At 40.1% G+C, this 23,910-nt stretch overlaps 1 protein-coding gene across 3 annotated transcripts in view; it reads right to left on the reverse strand.

The window, feature by feature from the left end:
- ntn1a (netrin 1a) overlaps nt 1-23,910 on the reverse strand; it is an 81,448-nt gene that overhangs the window by 30,340 nt on the left and 27,198 nt on the right. For all 3 annotated transcript variants that reach the window (XM_042485958.2, XM_088075573.1, XM_042485957.2), the window contains exon 3: nt 5,167-5,355. In XM_042485958.2, the coding sequence (XP_042341892.1) occupies nt 5,167-5,355 (189 nt within the window). The remainder of the gene's footprint in view (nt 1-5,166; nt 5,356-23,910) is intronic.

The raw sequence follows: 23,910 nt of genomic DNA on the forward strand, positions 1-23,910 counted from the left end.
TTAGTTCAGTCTTCATTTGATCCTTGATTTGTGTGTGATGTTTCATTACTGTTTCCTTGGCATAAAGAGTGATGTTTCTGAGTTCTTGCTGTCTCCTGCATTTGGGTCTACCAAAAACTACATCATGTAACAGATAGTTATCGAAAAAAAAGAAAATACAACCAGCCTGTAGACACTTCACCCTATTTTGAATATAATTATTTTCCAAATGTCAAGACAAATGGTGACCATGACAAATTATCATTCCAGCTACCTAAAAAGAGGCAAAAATGGTCTGATGTTACTATTTCTAAGTTATATAGCAGAGAATTTGGCAATACTAGCATCAACAATCTTAAAATCTATTTTTGTTATAATACATTGGAGTTCACAGAATGAATGTTCAGCTGACTTGCTCCATTTGAGTTAGGGCTGGGCATATATTAAAGGCAACAATACAGAAAAGTGATTTTTTGTTGAACTGTTCTATTATTTGACTTAACCTAATTAGTCATATAGACATTACTGATGATTATTCCTTAAAACTGTCATTGTGTTGAGATATATGGTCATATTTATCTTGATATTTGATTTTCTCCATATTGCCCAGCCCTAGTTTGAATCCATGCCATAATAGTGCGGGCCTCTCCATTTGCAAAGCATGGATCACCAACTGTGCTAAATAAACGTGGACCTAAATACTCTGAATCGGATGTTATGCCAAAGGAAGAACATCTACTCAATTATATTAGATTTCTTTAAAGAATAGCATAGATTCAAGACTGGAGCACCCTCTTGCTCCACCCCTGGATAACAGCTAGCTGATTAAACTCTGCATCGAGTTATCACTGTAGAGTGACATTTGTTATCTCAGGAATATATCAGAAGTGTTGAGAGACCACCCAGAGTGCTGCATCTCTCAGTCTTTTCAAATCTCACTATCACCTTTTTTTTTAAGTTCATTTCTTTGTCAAATACGCTCAGTTAAAGATACAAACAAGGGCTGCTTGAGACACGTACTGTGTTTACTTTACACTCTTGCTCAATGAGGGGTGAAGTTAAAAATTTCAGTGTGTAAATGTAGCCACCGGGCACGGCTCGCTCTGCAGTGGGTAAGCCGCTGCTCTCTTTTACTCGTAATGGCCTCCTATGGAAATGAGCTGCTTTCTGGGAGGATTGTGTTACGCATATAAAAGCAAAACTCTTGTGCTCCTCGACCTGCCCGGCGCTCCTTACAGTGCCCATTCTCTTCCAGAAAGCCGCACAGCAAAAAGGGCTCTCTCTGTCTTTGAGTTCAATAAATAACCAAACCTCTTAATTGCTGTCACTTCGGTGCAAAGCTCATGCTGCTTGAGGAGTGGACAGAAATTAGTTCTGCAGTTTGAGTTTCATTGAATTATCCTGAGTTATGATGTGGTAAACCTGAGAGAACTTGGCAGGGCAAGACTTTTGACAGCACACATAGGTGTTTGACGTAGGCAAAAAGCTGTGTGTGGTAACTTTAAGTTTATTAACAGAGAGAAAGAGGGAGAGAGAGAGAGCAATGCAGTGGCATACGTCTTTAAAGTCTTCATCTGTAACTTTCCAAATATAGTTTACAAAAATGTTTTAATTGGCAAAAGAAACAGTTCATGCTTCGTATCATTTGTCAGTTTGGGGTAATTACCACAGATCGTTTATTGTAAGTCTGTTTTGATGTAACTGAAGACCTCAGTAGAACTTGGACAGTGTTTGCTTATAATTACGCAGAGCTGGGAGAGGTGGGATGTGCATAAACTCTGGCAAATTTCATGGATTAAATTGAACAAAACCGTTTGGGTAAGCTGACAATTTTATAAATGATGATGAAATGTGTTTATATTTTTGCTCGGTGAGAGGCCGGCAGCAGAGAACGTGAAGGAGTCAGGGGTGAGTTCTGGTGTGGGTGAGATGATTTAGTGTTTACTAATTGGGAGACTCTGATGTAATGAGTGTATGACATGACTGCACTCCTGCTATGAGCCTATGGGCCTCTCATTATGTTATAACAATAGTCGTATCATAGATTTCACAGTAAATTGTTGTGAAACTCTACTTAGGGTGCATGAAGCCATAACAAAGTACAATGATGCTGTAATTTTGGGCTATATGTCCATCACAGTGACATTGTACATTATATTGAGTCACAAGAATGACGCTAATGGTGATCAGAACAATAATACAACTGTGACTAATGACTTTTTTCAATACTAATTAACCTGTGGATCATTTTTTCAATAAATAAATAAATATATATTTTGCTCTTTAAATGACAGAAAATAGTGAAAATTTGCTATCACAATGCTCTCTGCACCCATGGGGCAGTTTTTAAAATTGCTTGATTTGACCAAAAAAGAAAAATATTCATACAGTAACAGGAAAAGCAGCATTGTAGAAGCTGGGAGTGGAGAATGCATTTTTTCCCTTAAAATTACAGAAAAAACAATGATTAATTATCGAAATTTATGTTGGTTGACTCATTTAAAAATAACAAAATCTTACGGAGGTTTTGTTAATGATATTTTAGCTTTTTTGAGAGTTGAGAGACATGAGAAAACTAGTAACTGTTAAAAGAACGTTGCAGATATTTCTGACAGTGTATCCTTAAAAACATAAAGACTGAGTGTTGCATGTACATTACAGGACATTAACAGCAAGTTTCCCTCAGTGAGAGAGCGGCAGAGAAGATGAGAAAACCAGCCTGCGCAGAGACGGGATCCATGCATATATGAAAGATGGAGATGAGGGAGGCAGAGTTCTTGTCGGGCTCCAAATCAGTAGCACTAGTTATCAAAATACATCAAATATAGAAGCAGACACACATATCTAGATCCACATACATGGTCTGTTTACTCCAGATGCCAGAGGTCCATACCAGGTGCATTTTTCACAGCTTTTGACTCCCTGTTTTGACTTTCACTTCATGACTCATTTATCCAAAGTCTCCGAGCGTAAAATCAGTCATCGTCTGCATATGAGAGCTGATTTCCATATCGGTGAAAACTGAATCCTCTTACTGCCGACAGGCTGTTTTCTAGTTATGGTAAAAAAAAAAATAAATTAAAAAATCTTCTTTAATTTGTCTCTACAACAAAATCATTCATGGATCTGTTCTCTTTATCTGACCCAAATGTTGCCTGTTCACTTCCAAGATCTCTTATTTCAGTGGCTAAGCAGACTAAAAAACTCTAATGAAAAGCAGCCTGTAATCAGAAATATGCTGTATTCATCCTGTGTTTGCTGATTAAAAATGTGAAGGTCTCCGTCATCTAAAATGTGTAAGACATTAGAGAAAATTGTTGAATAATAATAAATAATACATTCAATTACCAATTCAAATATGATTTCATTATTTACCAGGCATGGATATAAAAAAGGATAAAAATGTGCTGTATTTTGGCACAGATCTTTCTAATTAACAACAGCTATTATGCTTTCATGCTTTATATTTTGTTTCCTTTTGATTTGCAAACGTTATCTTTTATCTGCAAGTGCAAGTGAACAAATATATTAATTGTGTTGAAATGCACGGCAGAACCTTGAGGCATCTAACTTTTTGCTGTTGCAAGAAACAAGCCCCCACGAGAGTGAGTTATGGGACTCTGAAAGAATCAAGTCTCAGACACACGAGAAGGGATGTAAAAACAACAACCAAGAAAAAAACGTTTAAATCTCCACAATTTGCCAGCCTGCGAGACACAGCGGAGGATAGGGGTTAATGATACACAACGTCCCGTTGTGATGAATGTGTGTTTGCATTCCTGCTCGACAGGAGAATGGGCCCAAAGCCACGGAAGGTGTTAATGTCAGCGTAGGAATATCGCTCATGAGCGGCTGCAGGGGCTGAATCAAATGGATGCGTTTGTCAGAGAGCTTTGTTGTGAATTTGTGTTCATGCACAGAGGATAAAATGTGCGGTCCCTGAATGTCAGGTATTTAATGAGACTGAACGCAACAAATGTTTTTATTGCAGCTGCCTGAAGCGTGTCATGGTGGCTAATGCACTTTCTGCACAGGAAGAGGTGAAAATAACAGGTCAGATTTTTTTTAAATTTTATCAGTGATATCAACTGTAATAGTCTCTTTTTATCTTTACATCATTGTCTTCTCCGAACATCAGATTCTTTTGCAGATGTTTTACTCTCCAGACATGCCTTCTGTCAAACTGACTGATTGGTCAGTTTGTTTATTTACCCCCTGGTGAATGATGTGAGAAAACTCAGGCTTAAACTGTCAGCAGGCGGCTAATATTTCCTTTTTGGAAGTGAGCGCTGTGGAACTCTTGCAGGTATGCGTGTATTTCTGTGGATTTGTGTTTCTATACGGAACGGCTCAGAGGTGTCTCTGGGCTTGTTTGCACAGGGCTTCAGCTCCTGTTATCTTTCCCTGCAGCTATAGAAGAGGTGAGAAAATATACCCTCTCTCTTTTCAATCCCCCCCGTCCTCCTTTTTCTTTGACCCTTATTAGCTACGGTGAGGGCTGATGGCAGGCGATTCATCCAGCTCTGAACAGCGAGCACACCTGCGTGGGGGTGTGTTCCTCCTGTCCTCCTCTCTTCCTCTTCTCCTCACCCTCCCTCACTCCCACCTTTACTCTCCTGCCACCCCCTCTGAACCTGAATTTTTTGCTTTATCTCCCCCTCTTTTCTTCTCTCTCCGTGCTGCACTGATCTTCCTGGGTTCTTATTCGTCTTTTTGACCTGCACTGGGGATCACTTCACACCTCGGCTCTGTTTGTTTTGCTTGTCCTGTCTTCCCCTCGCCCCACTCCTCCCCTCCTCCTCCCCCGAACGAAGCCAAATAACTCAACTGTCGATGAGGGAACACCCAACCCGACCCGCCCCATGCCACCACGACCTCCACAATCCCAACAGACCCCCAACTCATCTCCGCTGACAGAGGGAGATGAGGGCGAGACAGGTTTAGGAATGAAAAGACCGCTGCTCCCCCCACTTCCTGTAATACATCTCAAACTGTTTCCTATCAGATCTAAATAATCCCAGTAGTGGCTGGTATTGAGCATGTATGTGTTGCAATATGTTTTTTATTGAATATTTTGAATTTCAGTACTTGAAACTTCATTACATCAGATATTTGGTTATATTCAACATGTATGTTAAAATCTTTCCCTGTCTAGAGAAGAGAAAAAACTGAAAAAGAGTGCAATACCTTTGCAGGCTTTCCTGTGTGAGATAGGTTTAGACAGATCTCTGTAGTAGCCCTCCTTGCAGTAGTGGCAGTGGCGTCCAGCTGTGTTGTGGCGACAGTTGAGGCACACTCCTCCGCTCTTTCTTCCCGACAGTTTGTACAGCTCCATGTTGAAGCGACACCGTCTGGCGTGAAGGTTACAGTTACAGGCTGTGGAGGGAATTTCAAAAAAAAGGATGCAAAATGGTTAAATTAGTGTGAAACAAATAGGTTGCAGCAGAATTTGTTTGGGCTACCAACAATTATCAAATCTACATTGAATATTTTGTACAATAGCGCATAAAAAAAGGTATTTGATGAGGAGAGCAGGAGACCCTCATGTAACCCTTTCTGAGAGTTTAACATCCTCTTGGTACCCTGTCAGAGCACCTTAACAATAATTTAAATTCTGTTGCCCGCAATAAAAACTAATACCTCTATGTCAGTAAGTAATAATACTATCCAAAAGGTATGTGATAATGCATGATGATGTCTTGGCATGCAATAATAAATCTATATTGGAAATAAATATACATTTCACCATGAGATTTAGACTTCTAAAGTTTATTTGTGGTCAGTTTATGCCATACAGGGGTTAATTTCAGTTCTTGAAGAAGCATGAAGCAGAGCTGCTCTTGCTATGGTTACCTCAAGTTTTATTCACTTACCCTGTGCACTACTTGAAGCAGTACTTAAAATGGAAATAGTCTTTTTTTGTGCTATAACTTATCGCAATGTAGTAAATGTTAATTGCACAGTGTAATGGCTATAAGATGCAGAAACTATCAACTTTTATATTGGTTCCCTTTTAGCCCCAATTTAACTATTCTGTTTGGGTACAATTTCCAGTGAAAATGAATGTTCAATTTATGGCACAAATTAAGTGTGTCAACCACTGCACAACCAAAATAGGGAAAGGATAGCGCTTTTGTTTCGTCTGATAGCTATCAGTACAGCTATCCCCACAAACCTAAGTGTATCATTAGGCCTGTCCGAGATAACTGCGCCTTGCTGCGATCGAGTCAGACAGTTTCTAACAGCCTCCAAAGGATATACAAGAAATCGCCAGTTATTTTCATCTTATTAGATCCATTTGTTGGCTATCTGTAGCTTGCAAACCAGGTTAAACCTTTATTGTTATTAACAGAACAACATGAATCTAATAACATATAATCAAGCATTAAATATTATGATCACAGACAATTCACGTGTTCTACAAATTCTAAATATACCCCAGGTCTAGGAGTCAGTGGGAAGCAGCTGCGGTGCTTGACTCTTAACACTGCGGCTGCCTCAGTCTTGTGAGATTATTGTTTTCCACATGTGTATGTCATCAGTGCAAGTCCGGATCAAGTTGGACACAAATCTAATTGTTCATCGATCACTGATGATTGATCCTGTGCAGGCCTGGCTAATCTCGTATAAGCCTAGTGTTTTTTTTTTACTATCCCCAGTAACAGAAATGGTGGACAGTGGAACAACCAAAGGAACTGTGGAAACTTGGGTAGCTGCTCAGCTCTGAGGAAAGCAGAAAGCAATCCTGTTGTCTTTGCGACAGCTGCTCCCACATTAATACCACTTTGAAATGCTCAGGGGGGAAAGTTAAAGTTTTCTGTTTCCACTTTAAACTATTGATTCTCATATAAAACTTTAATGGAGATCTGAAATGAGTACTTTCTGGGGCCATAAAATATAATTGTCCACGTTCTGAGACTGAAATCTGACTTGATGATGAGCCACCACACATGCTAAAGAGAAGGTGAGAGAGTTCTCTGATAATGAGGTCAAACGCTGCATACTTTTTCTACCATTTTCTCTAGTTGTCTTTTTCTGTCTCACTTACTCAAACACTCTACTCATCACTCCCTTTTTCCTTCTTTAGCTCTTTTCCTCAAGGTCCTTGTTGGCTCTCCAGAGTCCAAACTGTACTGAACAGAAAGTGAAGGCCTGGTATTACCATTCCTCCATTCCCTGCAAATCCCTCTGAGCATGTGCAAGACTCGTCGCTGCTGCTTGTTTACTGATGAGTACAGTTTCTAGTGCTGAGTTTAATTAGCCGGCTGATGTTTATTCATGACTCTCTGGCAGCCCGAGTGAGGCAGACATGCCCAGCTTCATTAAGGCCGGCCGGCCGAGACACCGGTCCTCCAACACCACCGCAGACACGTCCATGCATTATTAACAGGCGCGCTTCTGATACAGTTTGTGGCTCTACTGTGTGTGGGTACATACTGTACTGCATGTGTGTATGTAGGGAAATGGGGGGTTATCTGGGTCCAACTGGGGTCCTATGGTTGATTCATCTGTCAATGTTTTTCTGCTCCACCTCTTCACACGGCTCCTCTCATCATCTACACATCACAAAGGAGGAGATCTCACTTCCCCTCAGCATCCCTCAACTTGGCATCTCACTGTGTGTGAATTTGTACTGGTACTTGGTACAAAGTGAGGACCTACAGACTTTTTTAAACCAACAGAGTGAGGACATTTTTTTAAAATGAGGGCATTTTGGCCTGGTTGAGGGTTACGTCTTGGTTTAAGGTTCAGTTTAGAATAAGGGTTAGGTTAGGGTTGGGCTTAAGCATTTAGTTGTAGTGGTAAGGTGCTTTGGAATTCATGTTAATGAGGGTCCTCACAAAGATAGAAGTACAAGGATGTATGTGTGTGTATTTGTGTGTTCAGTGTGTTTTTTCTGGAAGTGTGTGTCTGTTTGGGACCCTCGAGACTCCTTTCCTCCACTCCAAGGACCTAATTACAATATCTTTTCTAAAATACACATACAGTATAAACACACACACACACACTGACACACACACACTGACACACACATTAGCAGCTCAGTGCCTTATCAGTAGTGACTCGGCTTTCTGCCTTTCCTGCAGGACATCCAGGGTTTAATTAGTGATATGTCTCTGCTTGGTCCCCCTCCCTGCTTCAGACTGTTGGTCTTAAGTCTCAGTAAATAAAGACTGCAATTCAAACAAAACAACAAGATTTTTAATGCCACTAGACCACAAAATGATGATATTTACATTATTTTTTTCTGGGAAATAAGATCAGAAAGAAATCGAGAGTAGATCAGGGTTAAAACAATCACCTTTAATCTAATATCCTGTAAACTCACCTGACTTAACCCAAGTGCTAAGAAAACAAAACAAAAAGTTGGCATTACACATTTCTGTACATCATGCTATATTTGCATTTTATTATGTACACTTTTCATTTCAGCAGTGTTGTGGTGATATATCTTTAGATTTAGGCACAAAAACCATTTGTTATGGTTAGGAAAAGATCATGTCTGAACTTAAAATATGCCATTTGTATGGTACAATCCAGGCAGGAAACAGTGATGTCTCAGTAAAACAAATGCTTTTTGTGGCACTATTCCCAGAGGAAAAGCAGCAACAGGTCACTACAAAACCTCAACATTTGGTGGCTAAAGAGAAACACAGTGGTCTGCATCTTGCAGGCCACTCACCTAGCTGACACGTCATCCCCCATCCCTCACCCCCCCACCGCCCGATGACAATGTCAGTTCATATACCAGGTCACTTTAGAAATGTTGACATATGTATGAAATGTGCAAATGTGCGTAATGCATTCTTGGTTTGCAGAAACATTTTCCTCTGTCGTGAGGGCTCCCTGGCTGGATTTAAACCTATCCTCTCCTTAAAGTGACACAGATCTGATGTTTCCATTGTTGTCTTAAGCTAGATTTACACCTGTCAGTGACTCATATTGTTAGCCTCTCAGACAGCAGAGATTTCCTTTCTGGCTCCACTGGAAAAACCCCTGAAGCCCACTGACAGCCACATCCCGACAGTGTGTGTCTGAGATATAAAAGAGGTTGAGGGAAAGGAAAGGGCGTAAAAATTGCCTTTCATTTATAGATAATTTGTGACTTAATAGGCATTTATTTTAACCACAGAGATCAACTGATAACACAATGGACTTAATTCCTCCCTGTTTAGACAGCGCTGAAACAATCTGTGTCACTAAACTGTCAATCCAGCCTGTAAACGCCACAGGACAGGTTCAATCTCTGTGATTCTGGGCCACACTTGGTGAAAGCTATCTCTGCACCCGCCTGCAGGTAACAGGGATCAATGTAGAGGAAAGTGCATGGCCTCAGACCCACAGACTCGTCTCTCTTACACTACAAAGATTGTTTCACACCCTCCCTAAATGAAGACAGGGGGAATTCTAGCTTACCGGACCACACTACCCCAGTGAGAATAATGCTGCTGTCCTGGGAAGCACGTTGGATATTGAAGAAGAGACGGCACACAACTGGATGTGAAGGTGTGGGGCAGGAGGCCACATTGTGTCTGATGGTATCATGCTTCATAAGGTATTATGTCACATAATGGGAACGAGTGAGAAGCACTTTATCTTAACTCACCGACACTGGGCGTGATGTAAGCTTATTCACACAATATCCCTTACATACTGAAAAAAAGAAGAGGGAAATAATGTTTTTGTTGGCGCAATTCCAAGTGTTTCACGAGCACAGACTGTTTAAAAAATGACATCATTACAGCCATGTCCAATCTAAAGCATACTTAATTAAAAACAATTGAAGATTTGCGAGACAATATGCGATTCGTCTGCTGCAAGCTTATCAGGTTTCCTTCGGCATTTTAAAACAACCGCTTGTCAGTCAGACACCTGAGTGTTCTTCATTTTGGAGTTGCCTGTTTCCTTTCATAATTCCCTATCAGACAATCAACTTGTGTTTTTAGATATTATTACACTGTCAGTCATGATGAAATATCCCATATCCCCTTGCTCTCAAAACTTAATTATTAACAGTGCTTTCTTTGCTATTATTATTTATTCATTTTAATGTAATCTAATAATGTATTTGAACTAGAATCAGCACTTAGAGAGTATTGGACGGTACCGAAGTGCTGAATTAATAAAACTAATAACCATCAATAAATGTTTATAGTAGTATTCATTTTCATCGCATTTGTAATGTTAACTGACCATGTTGAGTGACTGTGTGATATCGATTGTTGAATTTTAAATAAACCTGACTCAAATTTCACACTTCACATAAGATCTGGTTGGGTTTGCAGTCAACCACAAATACATTCCTTCCTATTTCAGCATGACTGTCAGTTTGTTGTGTTGTGAAAACACCGCTGTCAAACCAAGAGAACAAAAGCATGTTTGATAAACTCATCCCTGGCAGAAAATCTGAGTTTAATCTTTCAAATCAAAACGATCACATTTTCTGAGTCACTGTAAAAAAAAAGCTTGATACAGTGGTCGAGACTTCATGCAGCAGCAGTCTTTTTCATCTCTTAGAGGTACAGAAAAATTAAACTGTACAACACAGTAAAGCACGTAAAGCACGTCTGTGACAAGCAACCAAACTGGTTAGATACCATCTACAGGCTGAAATGCTAGATAAAAATAGCGCAGAGTATATAGTTAAAGCTTGTCCATCACTTCTAAAATCATAGAGAACAAAATTTGAGCCTTTTTTCTTATTCAAAAGGAAAGCACAAAGCACAATATTGGTCCTATGACCCGAAGAAAAGGTTTATGTTTCCTCCGCGTTATTTTCCTAAAAGCCGCCACTTTCAGAATGAACATGTTACCGCTCTCTGCTGCCACTGATATATCTGCGATCTCTTCTCAGGACGGACCGTTGTGATAACACTGCCAAATAACGGTGAAAAGGCCCATCGCTGCACACACACACACCACACGCAAAGCACACAACATTCCTCACTCCTGCTCTTTACAACCAGCAGGATTCAGCTTTTCTGCCCTTCAGAGGAGACACAAAAGCTGAGCTGTAGTTCATTTCAGCCGAGCAATCAGCTCACACACCTTAACAGCAAACAAAAGCTACTGCTACCGTTCACACAAAAAACAAACACACCAAGTGCACCAGGTGCACTTTAAAGGCAAGTTTGCTTTCTGTGATTCCTGAGAACAATAAATTGTATTGCATAAGAATGAACTATAAATGAGAGGCAGAAAATGCTTTAATAAGACAAAAAAAACAACATTTTCTTACTAACCCCTCACCCTTACTCTAACTCTGCAACATCTGATACATTTGTTCCATATTGACAGAGAAAATAAAGTAACGGGACTTAATGTGCGTTTCCGTAGACATGGTGTAGAAGTTGGTCAACAGCTCAAAGACTTGCCGCAGAACTACTCTGCAACAATAACGTTAAAAATTAGGATCAGAAAGATAAAAATGGCATCTTCCTTTTTGGACTGTCACGTGTGAAATTATTCTCCTGTTTGGACTCGTATGTGTGAGTGCACACCTAGTTTTTCTTTTGTATATTTTGATTGTAAATGAGTTCATTTATAATGCATGAACTGATTTATGTATTTTATTTTTTGTGTTAGTGTTTAAGCACTTTTTCTTTTAGCACTTATTTGACCCAGTTTGAGGTGCAATCATCACAAAGTTACTTTATCAGCCAGGTCTTGGAAGTGGACAAGATTTGTATTTCTGTATCTATTGTTACATCTGATAAGCCAGCCGTGAGCTGGAGACCTGATGCGATGGATGGCCACGTGGACTTGTCCCAGGTTACCAACGATGGTTTTCTGGACCACTACATGGAGATACTATTTTTTTTGTCCATGAGGACAACACTAAAAAGCATTTTCATTCCCCATAAACCTAACCCTTACAACACAACACATCTTAATTTTTCTTTGATTGTGTAAGACATCAAATGTAGCACAATTTAAGTAGCTTTATGCCTTTTTATTAATGTTAACAAAGCCCACATTTTCCTTAAAGGACACCTTAAAATGTTTGGCCTGTTTTCAATCAAGCTAACTGCTTCAGGCTGGATTAGCGAGTCAGTGGGCGGCTGTAACTGCCCCCCAGGTGAGCAGTAAAAAGAAGTGTGAACTGACACCTTTAAAACAAGGGTAATTGAATTAGCTGGATGAAGCTAAGCTTACCCAAAGCTTTTCGACACCTCCTGTAACGTGCACCACAACTATCTGAAATGACAAAAGCTGCACTGGAGTTTCGCAGCTGTTTTGACCTCCGTCTGCAGAATTTAACAGGAAACTGATTTGTTTATTGAGTGATGCTGTTTTCCGCACATTCTTGGAAACACAGGGGCCTCAGAGCAGTGTCTGAGTGTGTCTTTGGAAAAGTTGGCTAATTAGTTTCTTTGAGTGGTTCCCAGCGTCTATCAACTGACCTCAGGCTCACAGCAGCAGCACACAGGCAGCCTTCCCTCGGCTAATTAGAGAGAAAAATCAAGCAGCAGAGCGAGAGGTTGAGGTTAAGCTCATCATGCTTACGACAAAGCTGCGTGATGTCGGTCACAGCCTCGGTTTGTTCTAAAGAGACACTCGAGCAACCGATCTCTGCCACTTTTGCTCTAAATCCACATGCTGGGTTTGTTGTAGCTGCTGGCTGCTCACTACCCTGAATATAAAGGCACAAATTAAGAAAATAACATGAAGAAAGATGTTTAAGACACAATAATATTCTCTTCATATCCCCCGCTCCTGCCGTCACCTCCACTGCTCACCCAAACAGGGCAGAAAAACCCAACACCACCGCCTGCGAGCAGGGGACCGGCAGGAGCTTTTAAACAAACACTAAGAGGAGTCTACACATGAACAGTTTACTTTAAATCCTATGGGTAACCCCCCCAAAAGTAATCTGATTAACTTCTAAAACCCCCTCGAGAGAAAATGAAAAAAATATTGGGTGTCTTTTGATGGAACAAGTTTTAAATAGTATCAGTTCACTTTGACTTATTTTTGCATAATGTTTTCATAAACTGTGCCCCCAAAATATCTGGAACAGCTTGATATGCCCCTATACTGTACAGTGCATTAAATTAAATCATGAAAGTCTGTAAAGCATCCCTCTTTCTATCCCCCTCACACACACACACACACACACACACACACACACAGTGCCAAGCTGGCCGTCTAACCTCCAGCCTGCTCTCCGTCTCTCTGTCTCTGTCTTTCTGTCTGTCTCTTGTCACTCTGGAAGTTGATGGGGGAAACGTAACACGCATGCCGGGAAAGTTTGGGGAGGTTTGCTGCTTGACATTTCAAAACATCAGATGTGTGTCCAATTTGAAGCAACACGTGCATCCGTTTCAGAGATCCAGCTTATGAGCAGCTGGTGTGTGTGTGTGTGTGTGTGTGTGTGTATATATATATATATATATATATATATATATATATATATATATATATATATATATATATATATATATATGCATGTGATCATGTGACTCACACAGGAACAACACATTTGAATACAATTTAAGGAAATCACTGTTTGATTATAATCATTTTTTTGGACTATTTCTTGCCAGAGACCTTCGTGTCTTCCTGGAGGTGTTGGTACTGATAATGGATCCTTTACTTAGGGGTAAAGACAGATACTTTAGGACACATCTTGGTCGATTACCAAGAAATCCACCAAAAATTCTGCTTTTCAGACTGTAAGTGTAACTTTGTATGGATCCCTACTATAATTCAATACAAAACAAAGGAGTTGCAAAGTAAAATATTTTTGAAACTTTGGACTTTCAAACATATCAAGAACCATGATCTCACTCTGATGATATGTATATGTGTATAAGTATATTTTACTTATATGTATATAAGTAACAGGAAAAACTAAATATGGCCTGCAGTAGTTATTACTTATAAGTTATTCATGATTTTATGGCACCAGGTATCCTAAAAACATGCTGGTTTAACTTCAGAAAAATGTCCCCTTTTTTGTCCCTTTTTACCTGAATGCATTAAGCTGCAGAGCTGCATTAAGTGCTCATTCAAACTCTTTTCCATAACAAGTAACGACTATTATTCAAGAATGCCGTGGTAAATGAGCTTAATAACAATAGTAAATATCTTGCATTTTTATAGCGCCTTTCAAGGATGATTTTCACATATGGAGGCAGACAAAAACAAACAAAACCAGAACAGAAATAACTCAGATATTTACATTACCATGCTGACTGTAAACAGGCAGCAGTCAGAAAATTGTAACGGCAAGTAAAGGGCCAACATTTCAACAATTGGCACTAAGTGACAAAAAACAACAGTGATATTATCCTTTAATGTCTGGAATTTCTTCTTGAGTGCAGACATCGCAAACAATCATTTTGTGGCCGGATTAATTCCATGTTGATATTTTCTGACAGAGGAGTGATTTAAAAACATAATCCTGGTGACAGGTGACTGCAGTGCGTCTTGGCTGTCTGATGTCGGACCACACCAATGATGTGATTCACCGACGATGGAATTTCATTATGAAGGAATGATCGCCCATCGCTGATAATGACTGTTTCTCCCAAAACAAGTGGAGAATTTGACTTTTTTTCCCCCATAATAACTGTTGAACCAAAACAGAGAGATGTGAAATCACAGAAATATTTATGCTCACTCGGTAACCGCTGTATATTTTGCTCTCCATAACATATCAACCAATAAATCTGTTTCATGGCAACTGTTTATTTAGCTTCTTATAAATTATAACAATGCTGCTTTTTATCTTGCATTTGTTTATCCAGACGCTGGCACGATAAGGCGGGAATTTCCAAATAAAATGAGCACTATTTGAAGGATTGAGATGATAGATGGAGGGCTCATCTCAGTGTTTTGTGTTTGACGTACTCTCTAGATGCAATTATGGCTTTATATAAATGCCATTTACCATTACAAAAATCCTTTTAAACAAGCAAAGCATTTGTCTTTCATTAGCTGTTGCCACAATACAGTTAATTGCTGTAAATTATCTTCACACAGACACAGATAGAAGATAGATTTCTTTCAGCCATCGGCTCCTCTTTGCACATTTTCACCGCACATTTCTTATATTTAATCGGAAGAAAAACAAGACTCCATCACACAAATAAAATGTGTAACATAAGGGTAAAAAGCTGCCCAAATTGGAAATGGATTTTACAAGATCCATAAACTTCTGGAAATTGGGATGAAACAAACAAAACAAAAATAAACCACTACTTTTTATTTTAGCGATATGAACAAATACATGTGTGAAGCCTTCCTGTGGACAAACAGGAAGGGATTCGTTCAAAAGACTCACCTTTCAGAAAGTGACCCTTTGAGATTTCATGATTTCATTTCAAGTTGTTCCATTATAAAAAAAAGTGTCTGGGCAGCCTTAAAATTTTAAGTTGACTGAATCTGAGAAGACAAGTTGAGGTCATTTTGTAAAACAAATATCCTCTCAAATTCAGACAACTTAAAAATTAAAGGCAGCATGGAATCGAATTTTTATCAGTTAAAATAAATATTTTTAAGTGCATCATTTCACCATTCCCAACTGTCAAAATAGATATTTGTTTTCACAAAAAGTTTGTGTCCGGGATACCTTAAAATTTTAAGTCAACTGAATTGCATTGATTCAACTTTTCTTTTCAACTTTAGTCAACTTAAAAATTTAAGGCAGCACTGACACTAACTTTTTGAAGTCAAAACAAATAGTTTATTTTTACAGTGTGAAATTTCACTGCAGCAATAAGCCAAGAAATCTATTTTCACTCTCTCGTTTCTGCATAAACTCTGCTCGGTACTAAGCTAAGGGTGAGGAAAAAAGAGTGGGAGAGAGAGATTACGCTGATGTCGTGGAGGATGTATAAAGTGTGTGGGGAGTTATAGGTCAGCACTGGTCTGCGTGTATTGTGGAGCACCATGGGAATGCCGTAAAAACTGTTGGGTGATGGAGCAAGGGTGAGAGAGAAGAGGGAAAGGGAGAGGAGGATGAGGCGCCCACTGCAGAGATTATATCAGGCTAATTTAATTCCTTTATTGCAGCCAATTAGCCGCAGCACTTTAGCCCCCTGTGAGCCCTCTAGCCCTCTTCACTCGGTCTCTAATGACCCCCAACTAAACTCTGGATCTCAGCTGCTCCCAAAGAAGGCCATGTTTCGCAGCCGCTGTATTTTTAATAAGCACTCACAGACACTGTACCAAGGATGGGAGAGAGAGGGAGGAAAGTGTAAGCTGGGAAAAGAAATCATGAGGTGGACAGAGGAAGAGATCATCCTGCTGCTTGTTAAATCTCACGCCTGACTCGAGTAGACTTGGCTAATTGAGACCAAGTCACACAGAATATTCATCAGTCCTGCAGGGTTATCAAAGGCACATTAGATATGCGATGAGGACTGATTTCCAGTGGACAGACTCCACTCGCCGTCAAGCAGCCTTTTTTTTTTTTTTTTTACACATGTCGACCTTTTTTTCGTATCAGTCAAGTTGTTTATCTATTTCCCCTGTTTTTATTTCATAATTCAACACTTCCATGTTTTCTCATATGGTCAAATTATGCAATTCCCGGTGAGTCTACGCTGCATGTTCTGTCAGCGGGTGATAAAATGTAGTCTGATTATCCGTCCGATGCAATTAAAGAGCTGTGAGAACCGCCGTGCTCCAGTGCAAGCAGGGATCCCTCATGAAGCTATTAGCGGCAGAGCGAAGGTTAATGTTAAGCAACGGATTTACAGTAGACTGCCGAGTAAACACCAGCAGAGCAGAGCAAGCACAACTTCATACAGCTCCTTATACAGTACAAGTGTACAGTATTTAATGTATAAGAACAATCATAGAGAAATATTGCACTCCGTCTTGTAAAGATGCACATTTTTTTTTTAAAGGAAAAAGAACAGAAATATTTGCCACAATTAAACTGAATAAACTACAGCACTGGCATTAATGAAATTAATTGGACTGGATTCATGTTTCATTATTTGTAGCTATTACTATGCCGACATTTAAAATACTTTTTCTCTTTTATTATTTTGTATTCATAATTTCTCTGCATATCTCTGAATGTCTTTTAGCAAAGCAACCCCACCAGGATGAATTGAAAAAGACACTTTAATAACTGCTGTCTTCTTTTGACAGTTATTGCACTGCTGCTTATTTTCTGTTGCTGTTCAAGAGGACGTGTCTAAAACACAGTCCATTTGTAAAGGCACCATTTATCTCTATTTTGGCCTTGAATTCAGATAAACTGGCATTTTCAGTCCACAAAATGAACAGATTTGAAAATATTGGTTTCATATTTTGGTATTGATGGAGAAAACTTACTTAGGACAATTCCTGCACACTGTCTCATTGCTAACCTATTATATTCTTACTTTAATAAAGTTTGTTGCAAGTAACAGCGTGTGGGAAGTCTCTTTTCTTCACCTAGGAAGTTGTTTGTTGGATATATCATAAAGCTGTGTAGTTATCTATGACCAGCAATGTTTGGATATCACTATGATACCTACACATGATACCTAAGTAAAATTTTACTACTTTTAGTACTTTTAGTACTTTTAGTGTATTATTCCCATTTCCTACTCCACTACAACGCTGAGGGAAATATTGTATTGATTCTAATATTGATAACTTTACTTACTAGCTACTTTTATATTCAGATTATTAATTAACTAAAATGAAGGTAAATTATTATAGATTAAACAAACCAACTGCATACAAAGTAATTAAAATGAGCTCCACCTTTACCAGCTGCAACATTTAAGTGATGCATCAATAAATTTAATTTACTTTAAGTAAGCTATATATTTTGATTGTAATAATTTCATACTATTACTTAAGTAAAATTTTGAAAGCAGGACTTTTACTTGTAACAGAGTATTTCCACACTTTAGTATTGCTACTTTTACTTAAAATCAGAGTTCATCTTCCACCACTGACGTCCAGTAGAAAACAAATTGCCCCATAAGAATATTTTTCTCACTGTCCACCAACCTGCAAACTTTTACCACAAATTAAAATGCACAAAATTGTACAGTTTCCTTATTCATAATTATTCATTCATTCATTCATTCATTCATTATTCATTTGTTATGTTAGAGCATTTTATAATATTTATTTTTTATGTTTTTGTACATTTTTTACTCTTTATTTGTGCTCTTGACTGTTGCAGTGCTTTGCCATTATTTAAATATACCTTTAAAGATGTTTATTGTTTGTTTACTGTATACACCTACAGGCCAATTATTGTAAGTAGAAACCTACTTGGTAATAAATCATTTTCTACATCCATTAATGTGATTGTAAAGCCTCTGACACATTAACACCGTCTCAGACGTACATCACCATTAACGTGCGTACGGCCTTCCAATCTGCAGCAGCCTCCAGCAGCAGGCCAACCTCCTCCATGCTGAGCTAAATGGCCCATATATTCACTCTCTGTCTTCATGTGGGGGCTAATAAGGCCTTTCCTTTTTCAAGAGTCTAACTAGCCACACAGAGCATAACAACAAAGAAAGGCCTAATGGCCTCCAATTTCCCGCATTAGTGCCCATTTAATGGCTGACCTGCCCTCTCGTTAGGCAGCGCAGCATGGGAGCACTTCTCAGCCTTAGTGCACACACACACACAACACGCACACACACACACACACACACACACACTCCTACAGCGCTCCACAGCCACACCGCCTCGGGCCCCTGCAACACTTCCACCCCACGCTGAGACCGCATAATAGGCCAGTTTGTAAAAAGGCTGGCCTGTGATCACTGGTGCATCCATTTGCTGAGTAATCAAGGCTCTTTTGTCTGAGTGGTGTGTGTGTGAGAAGGTGTGAGTGCATGTGTGTGTGGTTAAAAGCGTGTGCACCTGCGTGAGAGAGAGAGAGAAAGAGAGAGGGAGGGAGAATCTTCCTACCCATCTGTCTCTATTTGTGTGCCCATCGCTTTCAGAGTGTGTGTCTCCATGTAAGTGTTTGCGTGAGTAATTCCAAGATAAAGTGGCGCTGCCTGGAAAAGATCTCCACCAATCCATGTCTATGGGAAAACACCAGCTGACATACAGTGCGGGGAATAAAGGGAGCCCTGCTAGAGCCACGGAGGGGCTGACGAGAGTGCGTTGTGCATATGTCAGCTATGCCATAAAAATGCCATGGGTGGAGGATGACATTGGCAGGTCCTATTCAGGGCTATAGCAGTGAAAGGCCCTTTAGGGTGAAAAAAAAGATTCCTTAGGCCTGTCAGGTCCCCATAGCTCCACGCTGAACAATACCCACTGAGAGCAGCTGTCTTAATAGCGTGAGGGAGTGACAGCTTTAGGAGCGATGCGATGCTCAGAACAGCATCCCGCAAACTTTAGCCCGAACAACGCTCCGCTGTGTGACAACATAATGCAATCTAACAGGATGGTGTGCTGTTTGCCAGATCGTGAATGCTTCCTGTACATTTCTATTACACATAAGTCTTTAAAGAGCTGACAGTTCTGGCAGAGTTGCATCACCTTCAGGAACCTCGTGTGTGTGAACGGATGCAGTGGCATGACAGCAAAAGATCCTTCCCGAGTGTGATGATGATTGGAACTAAGTGGATTTAAAGTTCCTTCAGCGGGAAGACCAAAAATCTTTCACTTAGGAGAGTTTTATTGAAGAGCTATGAGTGGGAACGGTGTGTAAATGTATTGTGTTTGACTGATGGAGCAATGTTTCCCTTTCAAAGTAAAGGCGGATTACTGAAACAAGTGGCTGACGTTCTGCCATCAGCGTCTGATCTGATAATCACAGTGTGAACTTTCTGAGACTCCGCCCCCCTTCGAGTATAAGCTGTGAATCAATTGTGCAACGGTTTGCAACCGCAGCGCAGCTTCCCTGCCATCAACCTGGCTGTCAGAGCCAAGTATAATAAGGCCTTTGCTCTCTATTGTTTTACATCCAGCCATTACCTAACCCCTCCGCCTAGAGCCTAACACGTCCACAAACACCGCTCAGGCTTTCACGGAGGGGGACGCGCATCGGAAACACGCGAGACAGATCTTCCCCAAACAAGGGCTCTCCCTGCTCATGTCAAACATCACCTCCAGTCTATTTACTCGGCGAAGTTTGGTTTCTATGGGACCGGCAGATCCATAGTGTTTTGGGTTCCTGGCAGGTCGTCTTGTGCGCTGCTGGCCCTGAGGCTGACAGGGATGGGCCGGCGCTGTCAGTGCGAGACAATGAGACAGAGCTTACACTCACGCTTCTCCATAGCTGTGATTCATACTAATCCCACAGCCTCTGCAATTAAGGCAATCACTCCGCTCCGACAATGTTAACTAAAGATTTTAAACCCGTTGTATTACAGCAGAACGTAGTCGGCCAACACTGATTGGCAGGCCGCGAGCTGAGAAAACAAACAGTGTTTGAAGATTAGATGATCAGGAGATTAGATGAGTTAATTTGACCCTTCAGGCAGAAAAAAAGGCGGAGAGAGTTTCCTCCATTTGTGAAGACACTGGATATCTTCATCTAACATCATAACGGCTCATCTTTTTCTTATTTTTTTTAATCTTTTTTTTTAAACACATTTAACAAAATGTGAAGAAGAGCCCTGTAGGAGAAGGCGCTCCCTACCTTGCTTTGGAAAGTTTTTTTCTTCCCATATTGAACTGACTCAGCCTTGAGGATAAGCAGATGAGTCTTGGATTAGGGATGAGATCGGAATGCTCTCTTGGATTTCTCTCTGCTGGGTAAACGTTTATGGTTTCCACTCCCTAATAAAACGCACTTTGCATAAGCCAATCTGGACACATTCTTCTCGGAAGTCTTCTTCTAAAATATGATGGGAATTATTGTTACAGGTAATTTTTGGGGAATTTCTCCCTTTCAGGTCCAACTTTTGTTGAGACTGAGAGTTTATTATTGACCTTGGAAACAGCAGTTGACTAAACTATCACTAAAAGGTCCACTAGTACCTATTTTCTGCAAGATTAGCTCTGGTTCTTGCAGAAGTTCCATTCAGGATTAATGCTACAAAAAAACAGCTTTTATTTCCACCAGTTTTATGTGCATCCTGTAATCAAGGAAGTGTCATCAATGCACAACAGAAGTCAACAGATGCAGCAAAACTGTAGCTCACATTTTCACTTTTGTTCTGTTATCACAGATATTTGTTTTTATCCAAAAAACAATAATGGAACAACTATTACACCAATGCACGCTGCTTGTTTTTGACTATTTGACATCTCCATTGTTGACTTCACAATTCTCTCTTTCCAATCAGTAAAATATAACACACCCACGGATATCGTTACAGTTTGCACTTTGGATCAAAGAAAACCTTTTTGGTTCCAGCTGAGGACACTTTGGGTTCTGAACCAATTTATTTTTGGTCAAAATGCTCTGAATGGGACAAAATGAGGTGCCGAAACTGGAACCATGTTGGTGGGAAAGGGGATAAAGAAGCTGTTCTGGAGTTTTCGATCAAATCACATGATCTTCCTCTGCAGATAGACCTGCATGGATGTTTAATTTTCCATTTTATCTGAGTACTTTAAGGACTTCTCATCCATGATGGCTTAAAAACTTAGCCAGCATTGACAAAACAGTCTTAAAGAGCTAAGAAAAAAAAGAGTGAAAGAAAGGACTCCATCTGGCGACAAAGATCACGTGAAACCTGTAAAAACAGCTACTGAGTGGACTTTGAGTGGACATTGTTTTGTCAACTTTACTCACTGTGTTCAAAATTCTTCTCAAAGGTCTCTAACTTCCATGATTCATTTCGCGATTCAAAACATTGGAGTCACCTTTTTTAGTGTAATCTCCATCATTAATCCTAACAGTTCTCTACAGTGGCGCCATAGGCGTAGATTTCAGGGGGGACACAGGGGACACAAGGGACACAGGGGACATGCCCCTCTTTATATTTAGAATATGTGCATTTGTTCCCCCCTATAAAAATATGAAAGTAGCAGAGAAATTTTATTTTGACAAAGATATTTACACCATAAAATGATGCAGAAAAAGCAAAACATGGTGCATAAAAATGAACCAGAATGCAAGAAATTAAATGTTCGATGCTCCAAAACCCCCTGTTTCATATGTCCCTACAGTGGAATATCACTTTAGCATGCTTGTGACCAGAAAAAAAAACATCCACTGTGGCTTCACCTCCCTGGGCAGTAAATGCTTAATTTAAACTCAGCTCAACACTATTTTATTGTAGGCTCATTAGCAACCACAGCACCGTGGCCATGCTAAGCAGGTGGGAAACCTTTGACCTTCATGCACACCCCCTACATTCCTTTGTCAAGTCCCCATTACTAAGTTACCGCTGCGCCGAAATGGGCCGTGACCCTCCTCCTCCCCCTCCTCCTCCTCCTCCTCCTCCTGCTTTCCTTTTCTCCTCTGGGGAAAACCAGGGCCTTCCCTGCTGCAGATGTCATTATAGTAAGCGCTCCTCTGGACTGTTGAGACAAAATTCTCTATAAAATTTATCAGCCATGCAAACGGCTTCAGTTGGGCAGTGGAACAGAGAGGACAGGAGAGCAGAGCTGAATTATCCGAAACACAAGTTAATCTAGTGACAGAGGGGAGTGGAGGAGTGGCGAGATGGAACGGAAAAGAAATAAATCTCAACTAGACTGCTCTTCCTCCTGCACTCCATCCCTCCGATTTTCCCTCCTGGTGAAACTCACAAAGAATTAAAGTTCCACTACTTAGCTGCCTGACCTTTCCGAGCTCTTTTACAACCTGCCAATTACTATTAAGACCGGTTTGGCTCGAGACCAAGTTGCAATGAAAATCATCTTAACAGCCCTGTCTGATTACTGGGAGTAGCAGAGCTCAGTGTGGAAACTGCTGTTTTAGTGTCAGTATGCAGCGGTGGTTTTACACTTGTGCATCCCTTTGCAGAATTTCTCCAAGCTGTCTAGTTGAATGACAGTATTTCAATCGTAACACAAAGGGCTCTTAACGCACACAAGCTGGCTGAAATCAGAAGCTTACGTGCAAATTAAAACCAGAGGATGGTTTGAATGCACACACTGCTTGAGAAAATCACTGGCTTTTAACACTCTGCAGCTCAAGTGGAAGGCAAACTGTACTCTGCAGGATAGATAGGTATAGATATAGGGGAAAAAAACTTTCCTGGAAGAATAAAGATTAACCCTTTGAAACCTGGGTAAAATGGCCTGAAAGAAGGCAATGAGCAAGAAAAAATGAAATTATCAAAAATATTAGCAAGAAATACAAGAAAAATCCTTGAAAAAAACTTTTAAAAAAAAGAAAAAAAATGACCTGGTGCCTTAAAAAATAAAATAATTTTGTAACATAATTTTAAACATATAATAATTATAATTATACATGTAGTTTTAGCTTTTCTTTCCCCTAGCTTTTTAAAAATAACTTCCTAAATCTTATAATTTGTGGAACCTTTCTTAACAAGTTGCTTATTGCCTGTTTTCACATTTTTGACTGAAATTGCACCAGTTTGCTCTGTGTTCAAGGATTTAGATACTTGTGAAAATGCTTCTGAAAGCAGCAAAGTGATGTTGCCGCAGGTTTTAAGGGGTTAAAAAAATACACCACGTTGTGTACTATAGGCACAATGCATGATTATCCAGACATATAAGCAATATACGTAAACAGACAGTGAGGCTGGGTTGTCAAAGTGTGCAATCAGAGAGACATTTAAACTGTCTCAGCCAAGATAGATCAGAACCTGGGGCCACTAATCATCTTGGTATATATCGCACTTCTTCGCTGCATCTGGCCTGTGTGTGTGTGTGTGTGTGTGTGTGTGTGTGTGTGTGTGTGTGTGTGTGTGTGCATGTGTGTGTGTGTGTGTGTGTGTGTGCATGTGTGCGTGTGTGTGCGTTCCTGTGTTCGGTTCTGAACATTTTTGACTCTTTGCCACCAAGTCAAGCACAGTCTCCCATCCAGAGGAGGGAGTGAGCGGGAAGCTGGTGAAAGCCATAAATCTGAATCCCCAC

Source organism: Plectropomus leopardus, chromosome 3, assembly GCF_026936395.1.
Source record: "Plectropomus leopardus strain MGB_pleo_1.0 chromosome 3, ASM2693639v1, whole genome shotgun sequence".
Lineage (NCBI taxonomy): Eukaryota > Metazoa > Chordata > Actinopteri > Perciformes > Serranidae > Plectropomus > Plectropomus leopardus.